Source organism: Hyperolius riggenbachi, chromosome 1 (assembly GCF_040937935.1).
Source record: "Hyperolius riggenbachi isolate aHypRig1 chromosome 1, aHypRig1.pri, whole genome shotgun sequence".
In the NCBI taxonomy this organism is placed as follows: Eukaryota; Metazoa; Chordata; class Amphibia; order Anura; family Hyperoliidae; genus Hyperolius; species Hyperolius riggenbachi.
Window position 1 is genome coordinate 228,158,077 of NC_090646.1, and position 18,331 is coordinate 228,176,407.

Here is an 18,331-nt window from a genome sequence, read left to right on the forward strand (position 1 = left end):
AACCCTTGTATTTTTCTCACATTTGCTCACTTTTACATTTATTACCAGCCTAATGCATCCTCGAATTAGCCTAAGGCATCCCTATTAAAATGCTTAAAAAAAAAAAGCTTCAAAATGCATAAAAAATATGTAAAAAAAAATCCTTAAAAACCTCAGGCATTGCTTCCAGGAAGTGCACAATCCATTCTCTATGGCTGCGTTAGGTTGCCTTGATACAGGGCAAAGGAGCATGCTGTGTTGAGATCAATTCAAATCCAAGAAAAACAAAGCTGAAGCACATGCGGATTCTGCCTGATAGCTTTCATATATAGTATAACGCTTTGGCAGTGTGTTCAAGAAGCATTTCCCAGGCTACAAAACCATGCTTCAACCTCATGCCAGACATGTGTGATTGAAGCCCATCTACACTACTGGATTTATGACCATTGTTCTAACTTAAAGATCCTCTATCTCACAAAACTGTAACATTTAAAATACATGTAAACAGGTACATATACAATAATTGTCTCCCAGATTAAAATCTACTGTCAATTGATTTATTCCAATGTTGTAGAAATTTGACAGATCTGACAGGATTTAGAATACTCCATCCCCATGTGGGTTTGAAAGCGTTTCCTTTATTCTTCACTTTTTGGAAAGGATCTATACAAAAATACCAGCTGGCAAAACTGGATGCTTGAACATTATTATGGCAGTTGGACCGAGCATAAAGTGCTTTTGAAAATAGAGAACATCTCCATGAGGAGATGGGCCAGCCCAAAACCAGTTTACTACTTACTGTAAGTGACAGCAAAATAGGAAAAAAAAGTACCTTATAGTTTGTTGTGGGACAAAATAGACATCTTTTTCATTTTTTTGAGACAATGGTACTTTAAAGAATGTTGCTGGCTCCCTAACCTCATGCAGCTGTACATTTGACACTTAACAGAAGACCATTTTGGAAAAGTGTTTTTAAAACATAGCTGATGAAGATTGAGAAATACTGATTAAGAAAACGAAGAGGTGCTACAGCTCATCTCAGCTCTTTGCTAATCAGACAAATTGGTCAAACTTTCTTTTAAAATATTTTTTATAATAATGTTATGTGCACATTTCTGATTGTAAATTGCTTTATTCATATCCATCTCATTACATACGTGCAATCTTAGTGTACATCTTAGAGATGTAAATGTTATTTTGAACAGCAACAAATTGAAAAAGTCCTAAGATGTTGTTATTATTATTATTATTATTATTATTTTTACATTATTATACCTTTTACAGTATTTGCAGCAGTTGATGAAAAAAGCCTTACAAAATTAAGCTTACGTGATTACAAGAATTACAGGGGTTCAGGGCCATTTTTGGCCATTTTATTGCCCCATGTAAGGCAACTTTTTGCCTCCCCCAATCTTTTGATTCAATTGATAAGGTATATATAATGTAATGATGTTGATTCTGAAAGTCTGCAAAGGATACACAAATTATTAAAAGATACACCTCACCGACCCAAACTCACAAAACAAGCCTTTTCTATAGTCGTTATGGGGAGAGTGTAGCCACTTTAAAAAAAAAGACCCTTTACATATAGCCTAAGTCCTTACAAGTTGGAATATTGTCTTGGAAATGCAGAAGAGTTAAATGAATCGATACAGACCAATTCTAAAATAATTGCAACTTGTTTAGCAGTTGCTTTATCAATATTACACTATAAAGAGCAGCTTTGTTATACTGAACAATAGTGCCCATGCAGGTATTAAAATTACCACCCATCCCTTTCTTAATGACACTAGCAGTTGTGCATACGAATTTCATAAAAGCTGCTGGGGATGTAAGGGCTGGTTCACACGGACGTCTGCTCGGCACCGCGGTCAAACGCCGGTGTTTAACCACCCTGGCGTTCTGATTAAATCGCCAGGGTGGCTGCGGGAGGGTTTTTTTTAAATAAAAAAAAAACTATTTCATGCAGCCAACTGAAAGTTGGCTGCATGAAAGCCCACTAGAGGGCGCTCCGGAGGCGATCTTCCGATCGCCTCCGGCGGCAAGAAATAACACGGAAGGCCGCAATGAGCGGCCCCCCGTGTTTCGCTTCCCTCGTCGCCATGGCGACGAGCGGAGTGACGTCATGGACGTCAGCCGACGTCCTGACGTCAGCCGCCTCCAATCCAGCCCTTAGCGCTGGCCGGAACTGTTTGTTCCGGCTATGCTGGGCTCGGGCGGCTGGGGGGACCCTCTTTCGCCGCTGCACGCGGTGGATCGCCGCGCTGCAGCGGCGATCAGGCAGCACACGCGGCTGGCAAAGTGCCGGCTGCGTGTGCTGCTTTTTATTTGGTGGAAATCGGCCCAGCAGGGCCTGAGCGGCAGCCTCTGGCGGTGTTGGACGAGCTGAGCTCGTCCAGACCGCTCAGCAGGTTAAATGCCAACGTTTAAACGCTAGCTTTGAAAGGCTTTTGGGAAGCATTCAAGGCTAGCGGTTAGGGTCCCTACACTGGTTTGCCAGCTTTTCACATCTCTGAAAGCAACATGTTGCTTTTAAGATGAGACGTGATGTCGGGATCTACCACCAAGCTTTCATGAAAGCCTGTAAAAGCCGGTTCTGACCGCTCCTATTCACTTGAATGGGACAGTGCTCTACCCCGAAAAATGTTGTGGCCAAAACATTGCATTACGCTGTCATGTTAACGCCGTCGCATTAAACACCTAAAGGTGTTTGCAAACAATAGCCATCCAGGAGGTCAGCAGATCTCTCTAAGAAAGCAATATCAATAATGGAATATAGTTGCATCATTAAACAGAAGTCTATGCGGGTTAAAATGTTCAGGATAATTTACAAATTATATCTTTATTTTTTCTTTAAGGGAGAACCAGGGCAACCAGGCGAACCAGGCTTTGTCGTAAGTATCATGACTTTAATTTGACAGAGTGAAAAACAGTATAACATTTGAATGTGCATACTCAACTACATATACTGCGTGCATGCTAACTTGCCATGATAGATATAAAATAAGCTTTTAATATACTGGTATACTATATACCGGTATACACACACACACACACACACACACATATATATATATATATATATATATATATATATATTCATAGAATTTTTTATTGTAGATCAAATGATTTAATATCTGAGCACAAAGTACACCAACACATTAAAGTATCACCCTATCCACAGAGCATAGTACACCAAGGATTAAAATATCAGACCTATCCATAGAACATAGTACACCAAGCATTAAAATATCACCCTATCCATAGAACGTTGTACACCAAGCCTTAAATATCACCCTATCCATAGAACATAGTACACCAACATGAAAATATCACCCTATCCATAAAACATAGTACACAAAGCATTAAAATATCTCCCTATCCATAGAACATAGCCTACCAAGCATTAAAATATCACCCTATCCATAGAACAGAGTACACCAAGGGCCTGATTCACAAAGCGGTGCAAACTGTTTAGCACGGGTGTGCTAAACAGTTAGCACGTGAATTCCGTTCGCTAATCATGGCAAATTGCGCGCACAAAAGTCCGCGATCGCGCGAAACGCGGCACTTTGCGCGCGCGATAGTCAGCGATCGTGCGAATCGCGGTACTTTGTGCGCGCAAACGCCCGCAAGGCACTTCACAAGCTAACTGTTTAGCACACCCGTGCTAAACAGTTTGCACCGCTTTGTGAATCAGGCCCCAAGAGTTAAAATATCACCCTATCCATTGAGCATAGTACACCAAGCATTAAAATATCATGCTATCATAGATAATAGTATACTAAGAATTAAAATATCACCAAATCCATAGAACATAGTATACCAAGCATTAAAATATCACTGTATCCATAGAACATAGTACACCAACATGAAAATATCACCCTATCTATAGACCGTAGTACACCAAGCATTAACCAAGCATTGTGTCAAAAAATTAATTAAGGCGATCACATGGCTGTAAACACTTTAGCTAGCACTAGGCTAGCTAGTACAAATGCCGGGCACCCCCCCCCCCCCCCCGATCCCCCACATTTATACATTACGCAGCCTGGATCCAGCGATCGGCGCAGCCTCCCCATACAGCTCCAGTCTTCACTATGGGGAGGATCGCACATGACGTCATGCACAAACCCGATCCTCCCCATAGAGAGACCGAAGCTGTGCAGGGAGGCTGCATGATCGCTGGATCCAGGGGGGTAATCTATTAACAGGGGGATCGGCGGGGATCCTGAGCAATCGGGGGGAGATGGACTCTTGAGCTAGCTAGCCTAGTGATAGCTTAAGGATTTACACCCATTTAATTGCATTAAATATGCACGGGGGACTCCTGAGGCCAGCAAGCGGTATGCCGGACACAGTGTCGGGCATACCGCTAAGGAGGTTAAAATATCATCCTATCCATAGAACATAGTATACCAACGCATTAAAATATCACCCTATCCAAAGAACATAGTATACCAAGAATTAAAATATCACCCTATCCATAGAACATAGTATACCAAGAATTAAAATATCACCCTATCCATAGAACATAGTATACCAAGAATTAAAATATCACCCTATCCATAGAACATAGAATACCATCCATTAAAATATCACCCTATCCATAGAACATAGTACACCAACATGAAAATATCACCCTATCCATAGAACATAGCGTACCAAGCACTAAAATATCACTCTATTCATAGAACATAGCGTACCAAGCACTAAAATATCACCCTATCCATAGAACATAGTATACCAAGAATTAAAATATCACCCTATCCATAGAACATAGTATACCAAGAATTAAAATATCACCCTATCCATAGAACATAGAATACCATCCATTAAAATATCACCCTATCCATAGAACATAGTACACCAACATGAAAATATCACCCTATCCATAGAACATAGCGTACCAAGCACTAAAATATCACTCTATTCATAGAACATAGCGTACCAAGCACTAAAATATCACTCTATTCATAGAACATAGTACACCAAACATTAAAATATCATCATATCCATAATTCTTTCTAAACTCCTTTCATGCAAGCTGTGGAGAGTTTCTCTCTTAGAAGCTCAGCTCTGCCGAGATCCGTGTGAGCGGCCTGTGAATTCCAGCTATGGTTACGGACATAGATATAGCAAATTTCACTCTGTGCCGATCTACTGTACATTTGCTTTCAACTTTCTCATATAAGTATTTTTTTTATGTTGGCAGACTAGAGCCAATGTAGGACAAAGCAGTCTACTAGGACTCCACACTATTTCCTATTTTATTTTAACACATTATGACACCTCTTTTCGTTACAACAAGATTTGCTGTAGCATGAGTATTTATTTTATCTACTTTAGATGGTAATTTATCCTTGTCATATTAGGTAGCTAAGTATAATCCGGAGAATCAGTTTGCATTGCATCTGCTGGTTTTTACAAATGACTTTATACACACAAATACAATATATCAGTTTGGGTGACTGAAATACACAGACTGCTTTGGTCATGAACGATCATGAAAGTGAGGAAGAACAGGTGCATCAGCTACTGCACACTCCCTGTAAGCAGCCCTAGAGGATGGGCCCCTTGTCATGCATAAAGCATATTGTAAGTAAACCCCATAGGGGTAGAGCTCCATATGGGGGGGGGGGGGGGCAGGGATTATCAAATCGGGGGGGGGGGGGATTATCAAAGAATTTGCTATGGAACTCCATACTCTCCATACATTGTAGTGACACCCATGTAGTAAAAGGGAAAACTTAGCAAAACACCATTTTCTGCTGCAAGCAAATCTCAATGTGACTGTACCTGCGCTATAATTCTCTGAGTGCCTCTCTTACCACATTCTTTTTATGACAGAATACCCAAGTAGCTCATGGTGACCTAGACCCACTAGGAAAGTATAGGGGACTAGAAGAGACAGAAAAACTCTCCTACTAAAAAGTATTGCTCAGAGTAATTTCCCTTCTTAAAACAGAAGAACTGTGGTTTCCCATAATGCATCACTCCTGAATATGCAAATTCTCTCCTTATGCCCCTTAAGCCAGGCTTACATCCAGAATCGCTGGATAGCTTATAAAATTTACAATGCTACATCAACCCAACATGTACAGTACAATAGAAAACCCAAGAAGTTCAGGGTGAACTAGAACCTCTAGGAAAGTATAGGAGAGTAAAATAGACCAAACATCCTTCCTGATAAAAAGCAATGCTCAATATTCAGCATAATATGCCTTCTTTGATCAATTAGTATCAATTAGTACCAATCATTATTTCATTTGTAAAATGTTTCAGCATAATACTAACCAATCAGTTGTGAGCATTCTGAGTTAACTGTGATGAATTGAAAAACTTGATGTGATTTGTGCCTATATTCACACACCATTACATAGTGCTATTGTGTGCAGCAACAGCAGGGAAATTGGACAGATTGTAAGGTGTTAAGCCTGACAAAGCTCTGCACATTCAGTAAGCTTACATGAGACTACACAACTTTTTTTCAGTACCCTTCATATATTATTTTAACTACCTTATTTATTTTGTGCTCTACTTGCTTTTATAACTGCAGAACATTAAATTGCTATCCCTTGGCAGTAGATTAGAGTCTCCAGATTTTAATTGATAATGTGTTTTCCTTGCAATTCAGGTTAATATTGCCAACCTCAACTTCTCCATGGAAAGGTTTAAATCTTAGAATAATGCTCTCTTGCAATAATATTTATCATTGCAGCACCTACACTGGATTCTAGGCCTACATCTGCATAGCACCTCCTTTCATTTTACATTTATTTTTAGTAAATTGCTCTGTCTGTCATGATTGTTTGTATGGACAAACTAGATATTAACTTTGATCTGTAGGTTTGAATGTGAATAAGAATGTGCTTAACCCTCCTGGCGGTCTATTAAAAACCGCAGCAGGGCAGCGCAGCAGGTTTTTTTAATTTATTTTTTTAAAATCATGTAGCAAGCCCAGGGCTCACTACATGATAGCCGCTGTGCAGCGGCATCCCCCTACCTGCTTCGGTCGCCTCCGGCGATCTCTGATCAGGAAATCCCGTTGAAAGAACGGGATTTCCTGGAGAGCTTCCCCCGTCGCCATGGCAACGGGCGGGATGATGTCACCGATGTCATCGACGTTGTGACGTTATTGGGAGTCCTGATCCACCCCTCAGCGCTGCCTGGCACTGATTGGCCAGGCAGCGCACGGGGTCTGGGGGGGGGGGGGGCGGCGCGGCAGCTAATCGGCGCAGAGCGGCGGCGATCGCAGTGCACACGCAGCTAGCAAAGTGCTAGCTGCGTGTTGCAAACAAAAAATTATGCAAATCAGCCCAGCAGGGCCTGAGAAATCCTCCTGCGCGGCTTACCCCGAACTACGTTCGGGGTTACCGCCAGGAAGGGTAAAGGAAATCTAAAGTTTACTTTAAAAAATGAGTTGAACTTACCTGGGGCTTCTTGCAGCCCCCTTGAGTCCTCTTGTGCCCACAACGCCGGCTCAAGTCCCTCCGGCCAGCAGTGGCGACCCCTGTTAAGCTGGCCATGTTAATTACATAGTAACTATGTTAATTCGCATAGTAGCAGCCACGCTAGTGAAGTATCACGGTAGCGATACATCTCTACTGCACGGCTTTTGTAAGCAGTAGGCACTGTTTACTTACTCAGACTATGCTGCCACTAGGTTTAGAGGCAATCATTTGGCATGAAGTGCTAAGAACACACCATGCAGCAACAGAAACAGAATGGAAGGAACCAAAAGCAGTTCACATCTTATTTTTCATCATTCGGACAAATGAAAACATGAAATCAGATTCAGTAATTCTATCTATGCTGTTCTGGTATAATTACTTTAAGTGATGTCTGTGGGACATTACATTCGTTTTTCTCAAACACATACCAGCTTTCTCATTAGTTGGTTCCACTTCATCATTCTTACTTGTCCATGTAGCCTTCAGTTAACATTACTTAGAAATACCTACTAAAGGAACAGTTCTTGCTCTCAAGCATCTCATCTATGTATAGAACACAGAAGCTGTTGAATACGTAGAAATTACCAGAGTCTCAACTTTCAAGCAATGCCAGCAGCCAGTCCTTGAACCACATCAAGTTTATTTCTGAAGTCTTTCCAGGGGATAAAAGAGACATGGGAATCTTTCCATCATCTGTGCCACAAAAGTGCCCCAGCCCCAGAAAGATTCCAGATGGTCTTAGGTAATTAGCTTATAGTGCTAGAAGGAAGTTGTCTCCACCACAAGGAGCTTTTCTCACCTGCTTCCTCAGTTCCTCTCTTGTGGTCCATTTGCAAAACCCATCTTCTGCATCACTACATTTTGTATGTGTGTTATTTTTCCATCTCAGTTTACACTCAACTGAAAATAATTTGTTCGCTATGCTTTTCCTGTAAATTATACCACTTTAACTAGGGAAGACAGAAATTAAATTGACCCTGGTTAAATAAAGTCAAAGTATCAGTGAGCTGTATTTGATGATATCAGAGGACATTTTATGTGAATAACATTCCTTCATAGTAGGTTTCTGAGAGACTTTTCAGATGGACGATGAGGTAGCAGTTTTTGGCTAAAACATCAAAGATCGCATTTTAACATGTAGGGTTTGGGCTTATAAAAGGACACTTTACTTTTCTGTTACTCTGGGACACTTGTGGCTCTTGTTTGACTTTACTGAGAACGATGGGAAAATGTGAAAAATATCAACAGCTTTGTATCATTTTGGACAAATCTAAGGCAAAACCACAAATGAGAATGAGCCCAATTTACTTTAGAGTTATTGGTTTAATATGTGGTATTTTTAAACATATTTTATTGCAAATTTTCCAAATTTTCTCACACAATATTTCCACAATATCTCCAATATGACATTAAGAAAGGCAGTACATTTACATGCAGATATAAACAATGATCACCTCAATTCGCAAGGATGTACAGAGGCACCAGTAGGATAAAAAGCAATTAAAACGTTTAAAATATTCGGGCTGCGGTGGTGGACCAGCCAACCCAAAACAGACACATGTACTGTTGGTATAAAGCAGTAACAATTTATTTATATACTCCCCAAAAAAAGTTGCAATGCGTTTTGCAGGCAAAATCTGTTCCCAGAGGTGCCAAGTCTGGTCTTGACTCCGTGCTGTGTATCACTCCTGTTATTTATTGACTGAAGAAGCGGGATTTTGCCTGCAAAACGCGTTGCAACTTTTTTTTGAAAGTATGTAAATAAATAGTTACTGCTTTATACCGACAGTACATGTGTCTGTTTTGGGTTGGCTGGTCCACCAATATTTTAAACGTTGTTATTGCTTTTTATCCTACTGGCACCTCTGTACATCCTTGCGAATCCAGAAGTCCACCCTTGGTGGAAGGGTGACATACCCTTACTTTCTCCTGTCCACAGAGAGTGACGTTTTATTCCTGAGTGGGGACAGGCTTGTTCTCCCCAACCGCCTTTTCAGTGGTTGCCTTGGAGGTAACCCTGGTTTGTAAGTATAATACTTACGCTTCATATTGCTTCCTCCCTTATCCAATACATACTACACTATATTGGGCTGTCGGTCTTTTTACCCTTTAATGATCACCTCAAACATGTCATCATAACATTCCCACCAGTCCAGGCCAACCAGTGTTTGGCTTACATCATTACCTGAATTAATATGGGTACTTACAGTAGTACCTTGAAATTAACCAAAAACGCGCACACAGTCTCAAGGAAAGAGGGGTTAACAGTCTCACAGGTTATGGCCAGTAATCTCCTTGTGCAGGGCTCAAATCGTGATTAACTGTCATCCCAGGCGCCTCTATCCTGGACTCTCACGTCACACATGCAAAAACACAGAAATAAACCATAGTGTTTAACAGCGTTTACAAAAATCTTCACCCCACCCACGTGTATCAAAACACTTCCGTCACCTTAACTCTCACCAGCGCAAGGACACTCCCCCAATGCGGGCACACTCACTCTATTCACCTCCTTGATCTCCAGAGGTAGGATTGACAGCGTGTGGGGGATAAGGTACAGCCAAGGCGCTCCTCTGTTCACAGGGTTAGCTCACAATACACTGCAACTAAAAACGCTGACATAGTATAGACTGTAATATGTATTAAAAGTTTTTTTAAAAGAGATGTGCACTAATCATATCTGACATCCACATCAAATCCCCCATATCTGCCCTCTCACTACTCATAGAGAATTTAAATCTCTCTAGATGGATTGATTCCAAAATAAAATATATAGAAGAAATCCTTATCAATGACCACCTAGTTCCCTTCAACCAACTAGTGGACCGATTCCAACTCCCAGCCTCAGAATTCTTAACGCATCTACAAGTTACCCATTACTTATCCTCGAATAAACTCAAACAAATAGCCCTCCCAAATCACATTTTAGCATATTTAAAATCACCTAATACACTAAAAGGAGGCCTATCTCAGTGGTATTCTATTCTCATAGAGCCCCCCACCCAGATACCGTCTCCAGAGAAACCATACAAAAAATGGTCACTGGACCTTAAAACCGAAATCTCACCTGAAACACTACAGAGAAGCATTACCAACACCAAGAGATATTCCCACTGCTCCACACACATAGAAACCCTATTGAAGATATTCTACAATTGGTACCTCACACCTCGTAAACTAGCCACTTTTAAAAAACAGTCCCCACTCTGCTGTTGGAAATGCGGCAAGACTGGAACTTTATACCACATCTTGTGGGAATGCCCTTCAGTGTTCCATCTATGGGAACAAATATTTATGAAAATTAGTGATATAACAAACAGACGGTCCCCCCCAGACCCAGCTTTGGCTATTTTCCACTGCAATATCAATGAATTCGAACCCAGCCTCAGACTCCCTATTTCACACCTATTACTAGTAACAAAACAACTAGTGCTAAGCAACTGGAATACTGACCACTTGCCAAATATCCCTCAAATTATCGCCAGTACAAATGCCAATATAACCCAAGAAAATATTATCACAGCAAGAATCAAGAGTAAAATATCCACTCCGCACCCCCTAATAGACGGATAAGTCACTAACTAACTGATACGAGCCCCCCCTACTAACAAACCAACCAACCGCCTTCACTACCGCATCACTGTCACACACCCAGAATAATAGACCTATGCAAAACAACTGATGCACCACCTTGGGAGCAAAGCACAGAAACCTACTTATTTTACAAGCAAACCTAGTGGCCCCGCTACGATTTTTGAGTGTAAGACTAATATATATTAATAATAACGCCAACAATCGCCCACTAGGACTATTTTAATCTACTCATAACCGATTAAGATCGATTAGCGATCAGACCTACTCCTTCTGTTAGAGTAGATACAGTTAAGTTGTTTGGTTGATTTAGCTTTTATGTTTATTCTGTTCTGTTGCCGTTTCTCCCCCTGATCACATCCATATATACCTGAACCTCACCATAGACAATGGCAAAACCAACACAAAGGTACACAAAGGATCTAGGTACCCACTCAACGCAAATACCAATCTACGTTAAAGCAATGATCTATGCTCCACAATTGCACATATTGTTATGGCTATTTTGAATGTTCTGATTGTTATGATTCATATACAACTGTTAAATCATTATTTGGATGATATATGTAACTGTAACTGTCAACCCATGTTGAAAAGAAAAGTTCCAATAAAAATTATTGAAACTAAAAAGAGATGTGCACTCACATTCCAGCAGTGAAAACAGGCATTAAGCATAGGACTCCCGGTCCCCGGAACACCGCTCAGCAGGTGCCGCCTCAGATCCACGCTTGCTCGTGCACTCCTAACGGTCCACTTCCTCAACCAGTCACGTGTGCTGTAGCTCCGCCCTATGCATTTCGTCACATGCACGTTTTTGGTTAATTTCAAATTCTAATATATATTTACACAGCAATATTAAGAACGCAAACCATGTAGTGCTTGCAACTATCATCCAAAAGCGCATACTTTTTGTATCAATACTTACAGTAGACCAGCTTCTCAGATAAAGACATCCTTGCCCCCTACGGGTGTAAAAACTATAAAAATCATTTAGAGACATCATTTTTGATATATTAGTTATAGTACTTTAGAGTGTACGTAAGACCTCAGTTGGGCATAATATAAAAAGTGACCTGTGGCGACCCCATATGCATTACACACTCGGGGAAGGACATCCAGTAGTTATCAGAAAGAGAACACAGTTTTCCCAGTTTAGTTATCTTCTTTTTTCACCCACTCCAGAAAACCTTTGTGCAACAAACTTGAACCCTGGATTCCCCCACAGGGGCATATACTTTGATACAGGAAATGGTCATTTCAATGTCTTCATGATTACCTGCCAAGTGCTATATGGGGTATTCTAAAGTAAACGTCATTATGAACATGGAAAATACACACATGTACAGAGCTTCTTACTGTGTTTTAAACAATTTCTGATGACGCTCCACATACAGTCATGCAGCCTATGGTATATATATATATATCCATAAAAAAATGTATCTGGCCTCCACTTTTATAGAAAAGGTCTTTGGGTAGCTGTCTTGCTGCAGATATATGGAAAAGTGTTTGAAGGCTCCAGAGAGAAATAATTACACATGAAACTACAAAATGTAACACAGGCTTCTTGTTTTATTATCCTTGAGCGAAAACTGCCAGTTAGAGCTTACATTTCGTTACAATTAAATCAGGAGGATCTAGTGCAAAACCGAGTTACGTTTTTTCTCAGCATTAGAAAACACGTTGTCTATTTTTAACTTAAACTTTTAAAATGTAATTCAATCAGTGAAATGTTGCAAAAAAATTAAATAAAATTTCTTTTTCAGGGTCCAATGGGGCCTCCTGGATTTAAGGTATGTTACTCCAAGTAAACTGCTGCAGAAGTAATTATTGCTCCTCTAGCCAAGTTATATATAGGAGAGGCTGTACAGGAATGGCTACTGTAGACCACAATGAGCCTGTTCGTTTAGTCTATAGAATGTGCTTTTCCAAAATGCTGCTGTATAATGCAAGACTTAAGATTTCTAATTTCCTCCATCATGGGAACCTCGAGCAGTTCTGAGCAGACTGTTTTCAATCCGTCTGCTGAACTGGAGGTTAAAAGGTTCTCTAGTTTTCCACTGAGACGCGACAGGCAACCCGAGAAAATCAGGCTCGAAACTTGTTCAGTCTTGGATAAAGTTTCTAATTGAAAATGTAATCTGGCAAAAATAGTGCAGATAAGTGCTGTGCGGTTTAAGAAATTGAAATAAAAATATATAACTTCGAGAAATAGGCTTCTCTGATAAACACTTTGATAAGCATTGATGTTTGCTTTAAAGTGGCCTGCTGCTGTTGTCTATGGTATTTGCACTAATCATCTCCGTTTGTTACACGTTAATAGAGTGAGCCCAGGATTTATCTGATAACACCGATAACATGACGCTAGATATACAAAAACATTTCTAGCACACATATTATTGAGAAACAGCAAAGTTGTATTGCACTCAATCACTCAACCATGTGTGCAGTGCCTTAGCCAGCAATAAGAATTAGGGCAAAAGAGAAAAAGATAACAAACTTTTACCGATGATATAATGCTGGAAGTTACTGCCTATTTACAGTGTATTGCATTTAGTATTTTAATATTTTTGTCGATAGACTTGAAGCACACTTGTGTTTTGGTGATTTTATGGGCATTTTTGGTGGTTTGCGTCACTTTGCATATGCAATTGCATTTCCTGCATGCCATTTTCCACAATTGTTCCTGATTTTTCAGAGTACGGCCAAATGTATTTAATTAGGAAATGCATAGGAAAAAACAACCTGCTGAGCAATTTAAAATCGGCGTGGAGCAGGCTATTGGCTACATGTGCTTTGCTGCAGATGGCAAAACGTGCATGATACTAATATGTGTGCTCTCTGCCTAAGTGATGTGAAAAGACCATCAGAAAAAAAAATTAAACATTTAAAATTCATATGAATGCATACATACTTTGTCCCAAAGTAAGATGCAGTATAAAAGACATTTTTTTCTATGTCACTGTCACTTACGTAGTTAGTAAAAATCTGACAGGTTTTGGACTAGTCCATCTCTTCATGGGGGAACCTCAGGTTTTACTTTATTTGCAAAAGCACATATTGAATAGCAGTTGCTCAATCCAATTGCCAAAATAATGTGCAAGATAGAAAAACAAGCCATCCTTTCTGGGAGTTCTTTTGTAAAGAATAAAGAAAATACTTGGACTTTTCCATTAGAAGATAGACTCATCTAAAACCTGTGAGAGCTGCAAGACTTTTAATACCTACTTTAAGTGCTAGTGACACAGGAGAAAGTAATTAATAGTACATTCTACTCTGGGAAAAATGTATATATGAACGTGTATTTAGAATTTTACAATTTTTAGCCATAGTTGTCCTTTAATAATATGAACAATATATCTATTTAATTGTATTTGAAATATAGTTATTGTATATTCTTTTTACAACGCTCCTCCTTCATAATATATCAAAACATGACAAGGCAGAAGTGTTTATGTTCTGGTTGAACTCGATGGACGTATGTCTTTTTTCAACCCTAAAAACTATGTAACTATGTAATTAACTATTCTTTATATACAAGGGGTCCTATTTACTAATTTTTTTTGGGCCAATGATCATTAGAAGTCCTAAGTGTTCTTACAAATCTAGTATGGATTTAATAATAAAATTGTACTATTAGGTGTTAAAGGGAAGGTCCAGAAAGAATCAAAATAAAAAATCCAGCCCCTGTCAGCCGTCCTGTGCCCTTGCCGCAGCTCCGGTGGCTCCCACTCCCCTCTGGTGCAGATGCCAACCTCGCCAGTTCGGCATCTACTTGTGCTCCAGTTTGCAGCTTACTGAGTTGCACTGATGTCATCTGGACTGTACTGCGCACGCGTGAAACTACTATGCATGCGCAGTACAGTCCGGATGACATCAGCACGACTACGTGAGCCGCACGTTGGAGCACAAGAAGGCCTCATATATTGGAAGGGACCCCGGGCCACTGGCGGGGTGTGGAGCTGTGGTGAGGGCACAGGACAGCTGCAAGTAGGTTTTTATTTTTATTCTTCCTGGATGTATCCTTTAAGAGGTTGCAACCTCCAATTGGGTCATTTCAGACAATAATGAGGATTGCTGAAAGGTTAGTAATTTAGTCATTGTGAAACTGCACTCTTGACCTACAATAAGATTTTTTTTCCTTCCAACACCTACATCTATGGAGAACATTGTAAAATAAAATTTCACAATAACAGAACATGCTTTCTAAGTAAAATAAAAAGTATAATGTCATTTTTATAGATCACAGTATTAGCCAATTCAGTGTTTAAGTTGAGTTGAAAAAAAAATAGATTTAACAATGCAGTTCATTAATTTTCTTCTCTATTAAACAACCTTTGTGAGCAGCATTTTACTAAAATATATATTGAGGCCAAGAGGATTTTGGGAAAGGAAACCCCACAGACTTTCCATGGGCATTTCAGTTGTGTTCTCATCATTCATGCTACAGTCATTCAGAGACCTAAGTAAAGAGGTGAGGGGAACTTTAACTCCTGTCACCATAGCAGTAATTTATTGGCTGGTTACAATGTGCTACTGTGGAGGGATACTGCCAGACGAAATCCTCATGCCAAGTCCCCAGTCAGTAAAATCACATCATGCATACATCTGCTAACTGAATAAGCACAGGTAGAGACTCTTAAATGTGTTTTTTTCCAGTATGTCTTGCTGTTTTTATGGCTTTTATAATATGTCCTTTATACATTTGGAATAAAATGTTCAGTTAAGTGAGGAAATATTTTGGGCTTTGCAATGTTGACCTTGAACAACATAAAAAAAAATCTGTACGTTGCTCAGAGAGGACAGTTACTTCCCGTATGAGGTTTCCCAGCAGTTACCATGGTGCTTTAGCAGTTAGGATGAAGTTTTAGGTTGGCCATACATCAGGCGACTTGGCGGCCGATCAACCATCCAATTTGATTATTATAATTGAATTGTATGAAAATTGATGCTGCCAAGTGCATGCCCAACCGACAAAGTGACCAACAATTTCAGAATAGAAATTGGTTGCATTATTGATCGCGCATGCTGCAAGATGTCAGGCCAAATTTGGTTGGTTAGGTATGTGGCGGTACAGCGGCCGATTTTGGAATGAATTACAAAATCCCCGCCTCTGCCGCTGCAATTTAAAATTGTGCCCCCCTGTGTGTGCATTTATACATTACCTGTCCAGTGTCAGCCTCCACGCCATGTCCGTCCATCTCTCTGGGTTCCGCATACACTTATACATGCTAGCGGCACATAGCGCCTGACGTCAGAATACCAAGTACAGTTTTGGGCAGCAATGTGGACATCAGCCCAGCTGAAAAGTTTCAAACCTTAAGGAAAGTTAGAAAAACTATTCTTAAAGGATACCTGACCTAAGGCTAAGCTACCTAGAGTAAACACAGATGTATGTTCATACTAGATCGACCTACCGCTGTGCATTGTCCGTTCCTTCCCTCATTACCCTTAGTCTCTGTAATCATTCCTTGAACAATTTGACTTTTTGCTAAAATCGAGATTTCAGGAGCTTGCAGCAATTTTCCCTCCTTACTCCCTCCCACTCTCTGCTTCTCCCCGCCCCTAAGGGCAGTGAATGGGGCAGGGAAAAGGAGGTAATGGGAGGGTGATAGGAGTGAGCATCATGGCAGGCCTGCCTCTCCTTGTCTGAAAATGTAACTGCTGCCAAAATTCGAATTTTTCAAAGAGTGATTATGAGGATTGGGACAAATGAGGAGAGCAACTGACAATACACAGACATGTGTGTATCCAGCATGAACATTCCTCTGTGCTTACCTTGAGTAGCTTTTCCTTGGGTTAGGTATCCTTTAAAAATTGTTTTTAAAAGATGACGTAGTGGGGACCTATTCAAAGTTTAGAGCAAAAAAAAAAAGAATCTGGAGTAGCCGTTCTGTTCTGTTCTAATAATGCTTGACTCACAGCTGGGTCTTCATAGGTGTTTTGGGCTAGCAGGAAGACTTCTACAAAATTGTGTCATCAGTAAAGAACAAAAAAACGAATCAGTCAATTCTATCTTAAGTAACTAAGTCTTAAAATCAGGAATGCAATACTCTATCTGCTAAATACATACTGTAAAAACAGAAGGACATTTAGTTTCACTGTAATCAGAGTATCATTTTTTTTTTTGCAGAGCCTTAGCTTACTTGTAAATTGATTTGAACATGCTCAAATATGCTACTTGTACATTCATCTGATATGGTTTAATCAACTCTGACATCAAAAATGAAGTTACATGATCAGTACAGCTGAGACTATGTGATGATGATTTCAAAGGATATCTAAATTTTTATGCTAGAAAAAAATCCTCCAGGAATATTATAAGCATGGCAATGACTCCAGCACACATTATCACACTCCTCTGACTTGAGCTAGGCATACACCTTATTATGTTATGAGCAGATTAAACGATAGAATTAATTTAACATCAAATCTGAAAGCTAGCTGTTGTAGTCATGTGATCAATGTTAGACATGATTTCTGTTAAAATCTAATGACAGAATAGGTACAAGTTCGATATCAGGTGTATATCGATCATTTAACTGATCTACCAGAAATTGAGTAGCATTTGCGTAACTTTAGTTTAAATGTATCGATGGACAGATTAGTTAATAAGGCTTACATGTTTAATTTGTAGGTTTATCATGCTAAATGTTTTCTACATGTACACTTTTGCTTTGTCTTGTTTATATATCCAATTCTCTTTTACAACAAAGAAAGTGTATATCTGGTTCTTATTGAAAACATTGTATAACAGAACAAAAAAAATATATTTTTTGCAATTTAATTGTTAATGCAACACTATCACAGCATTCATAATGGAAGCACAGTTTTCAACAAAGTAGGACAATACTATGCTTGAATGAAACTTATTCAATTGATATTTTGTAGGGTTCCCCTGGAGATTCAGGCAACCCAGGACTCGATGGGCAAAAGGTAATGCATGAAATGATATAGTGTATTGCTTGAGATAGTGTATTGCTTCAGTTTTGTAGCACAGTAGCTAGGTAGCAGTTTGATGCCCAGATTGAATGGTATTCCATAATTTAATTCTAACAGTGATCTGCATACCTGTGAAGGCGCTGCAGTAAAAAAAAAAAGGGTTCTAGATATTACTGATAGTAGAATATCGGTAATTTTACAGATATTCTACTATGTTCTGCTATCTGCTATGCATATTAGAATATCAGAAGTGTTACCGATATCCTACTATCATCCTATGTTATCCTATTCTCACAAGCATCTATGCCTAAGGCCTGTTTCACATCTACAACGCGTGCAGGAGCTGTTCTCCTGCATGCGTTTTACTA

General features: G+C 39.7%; 1 protein-coding gene across 1 annotated transcript in view; it reads left to right on the top strand.

Moving 5' to 3' along the window:
- LOC137571854 (collagen alpha-1(XXV) chain-like) overlaps positions 1 to 18,331 on the top strand; it is a 207,064-nt gene that overhangs the window by 36,194 nt on the left and 152,539 nt on the right. The window contains exons 6-8 of the mRNA XM_068281586.1: positions 2,838 to 2,873; positions 12,788 to 12,814; positions 17,913 to 17,957. Of these exons, the coding sequence (XP_068137687.1) occupies positions 2,838 to 2,873; positions 12,788 to 12,814; positions 17,913 to 17,957 (108 nt within the window). The remainder of the gene's footprint in view (positions 1 to 2,837; positions 2,874 to 12,787; positions 12,815 to 17,912; positions 17,958 to 18,331) is intronic.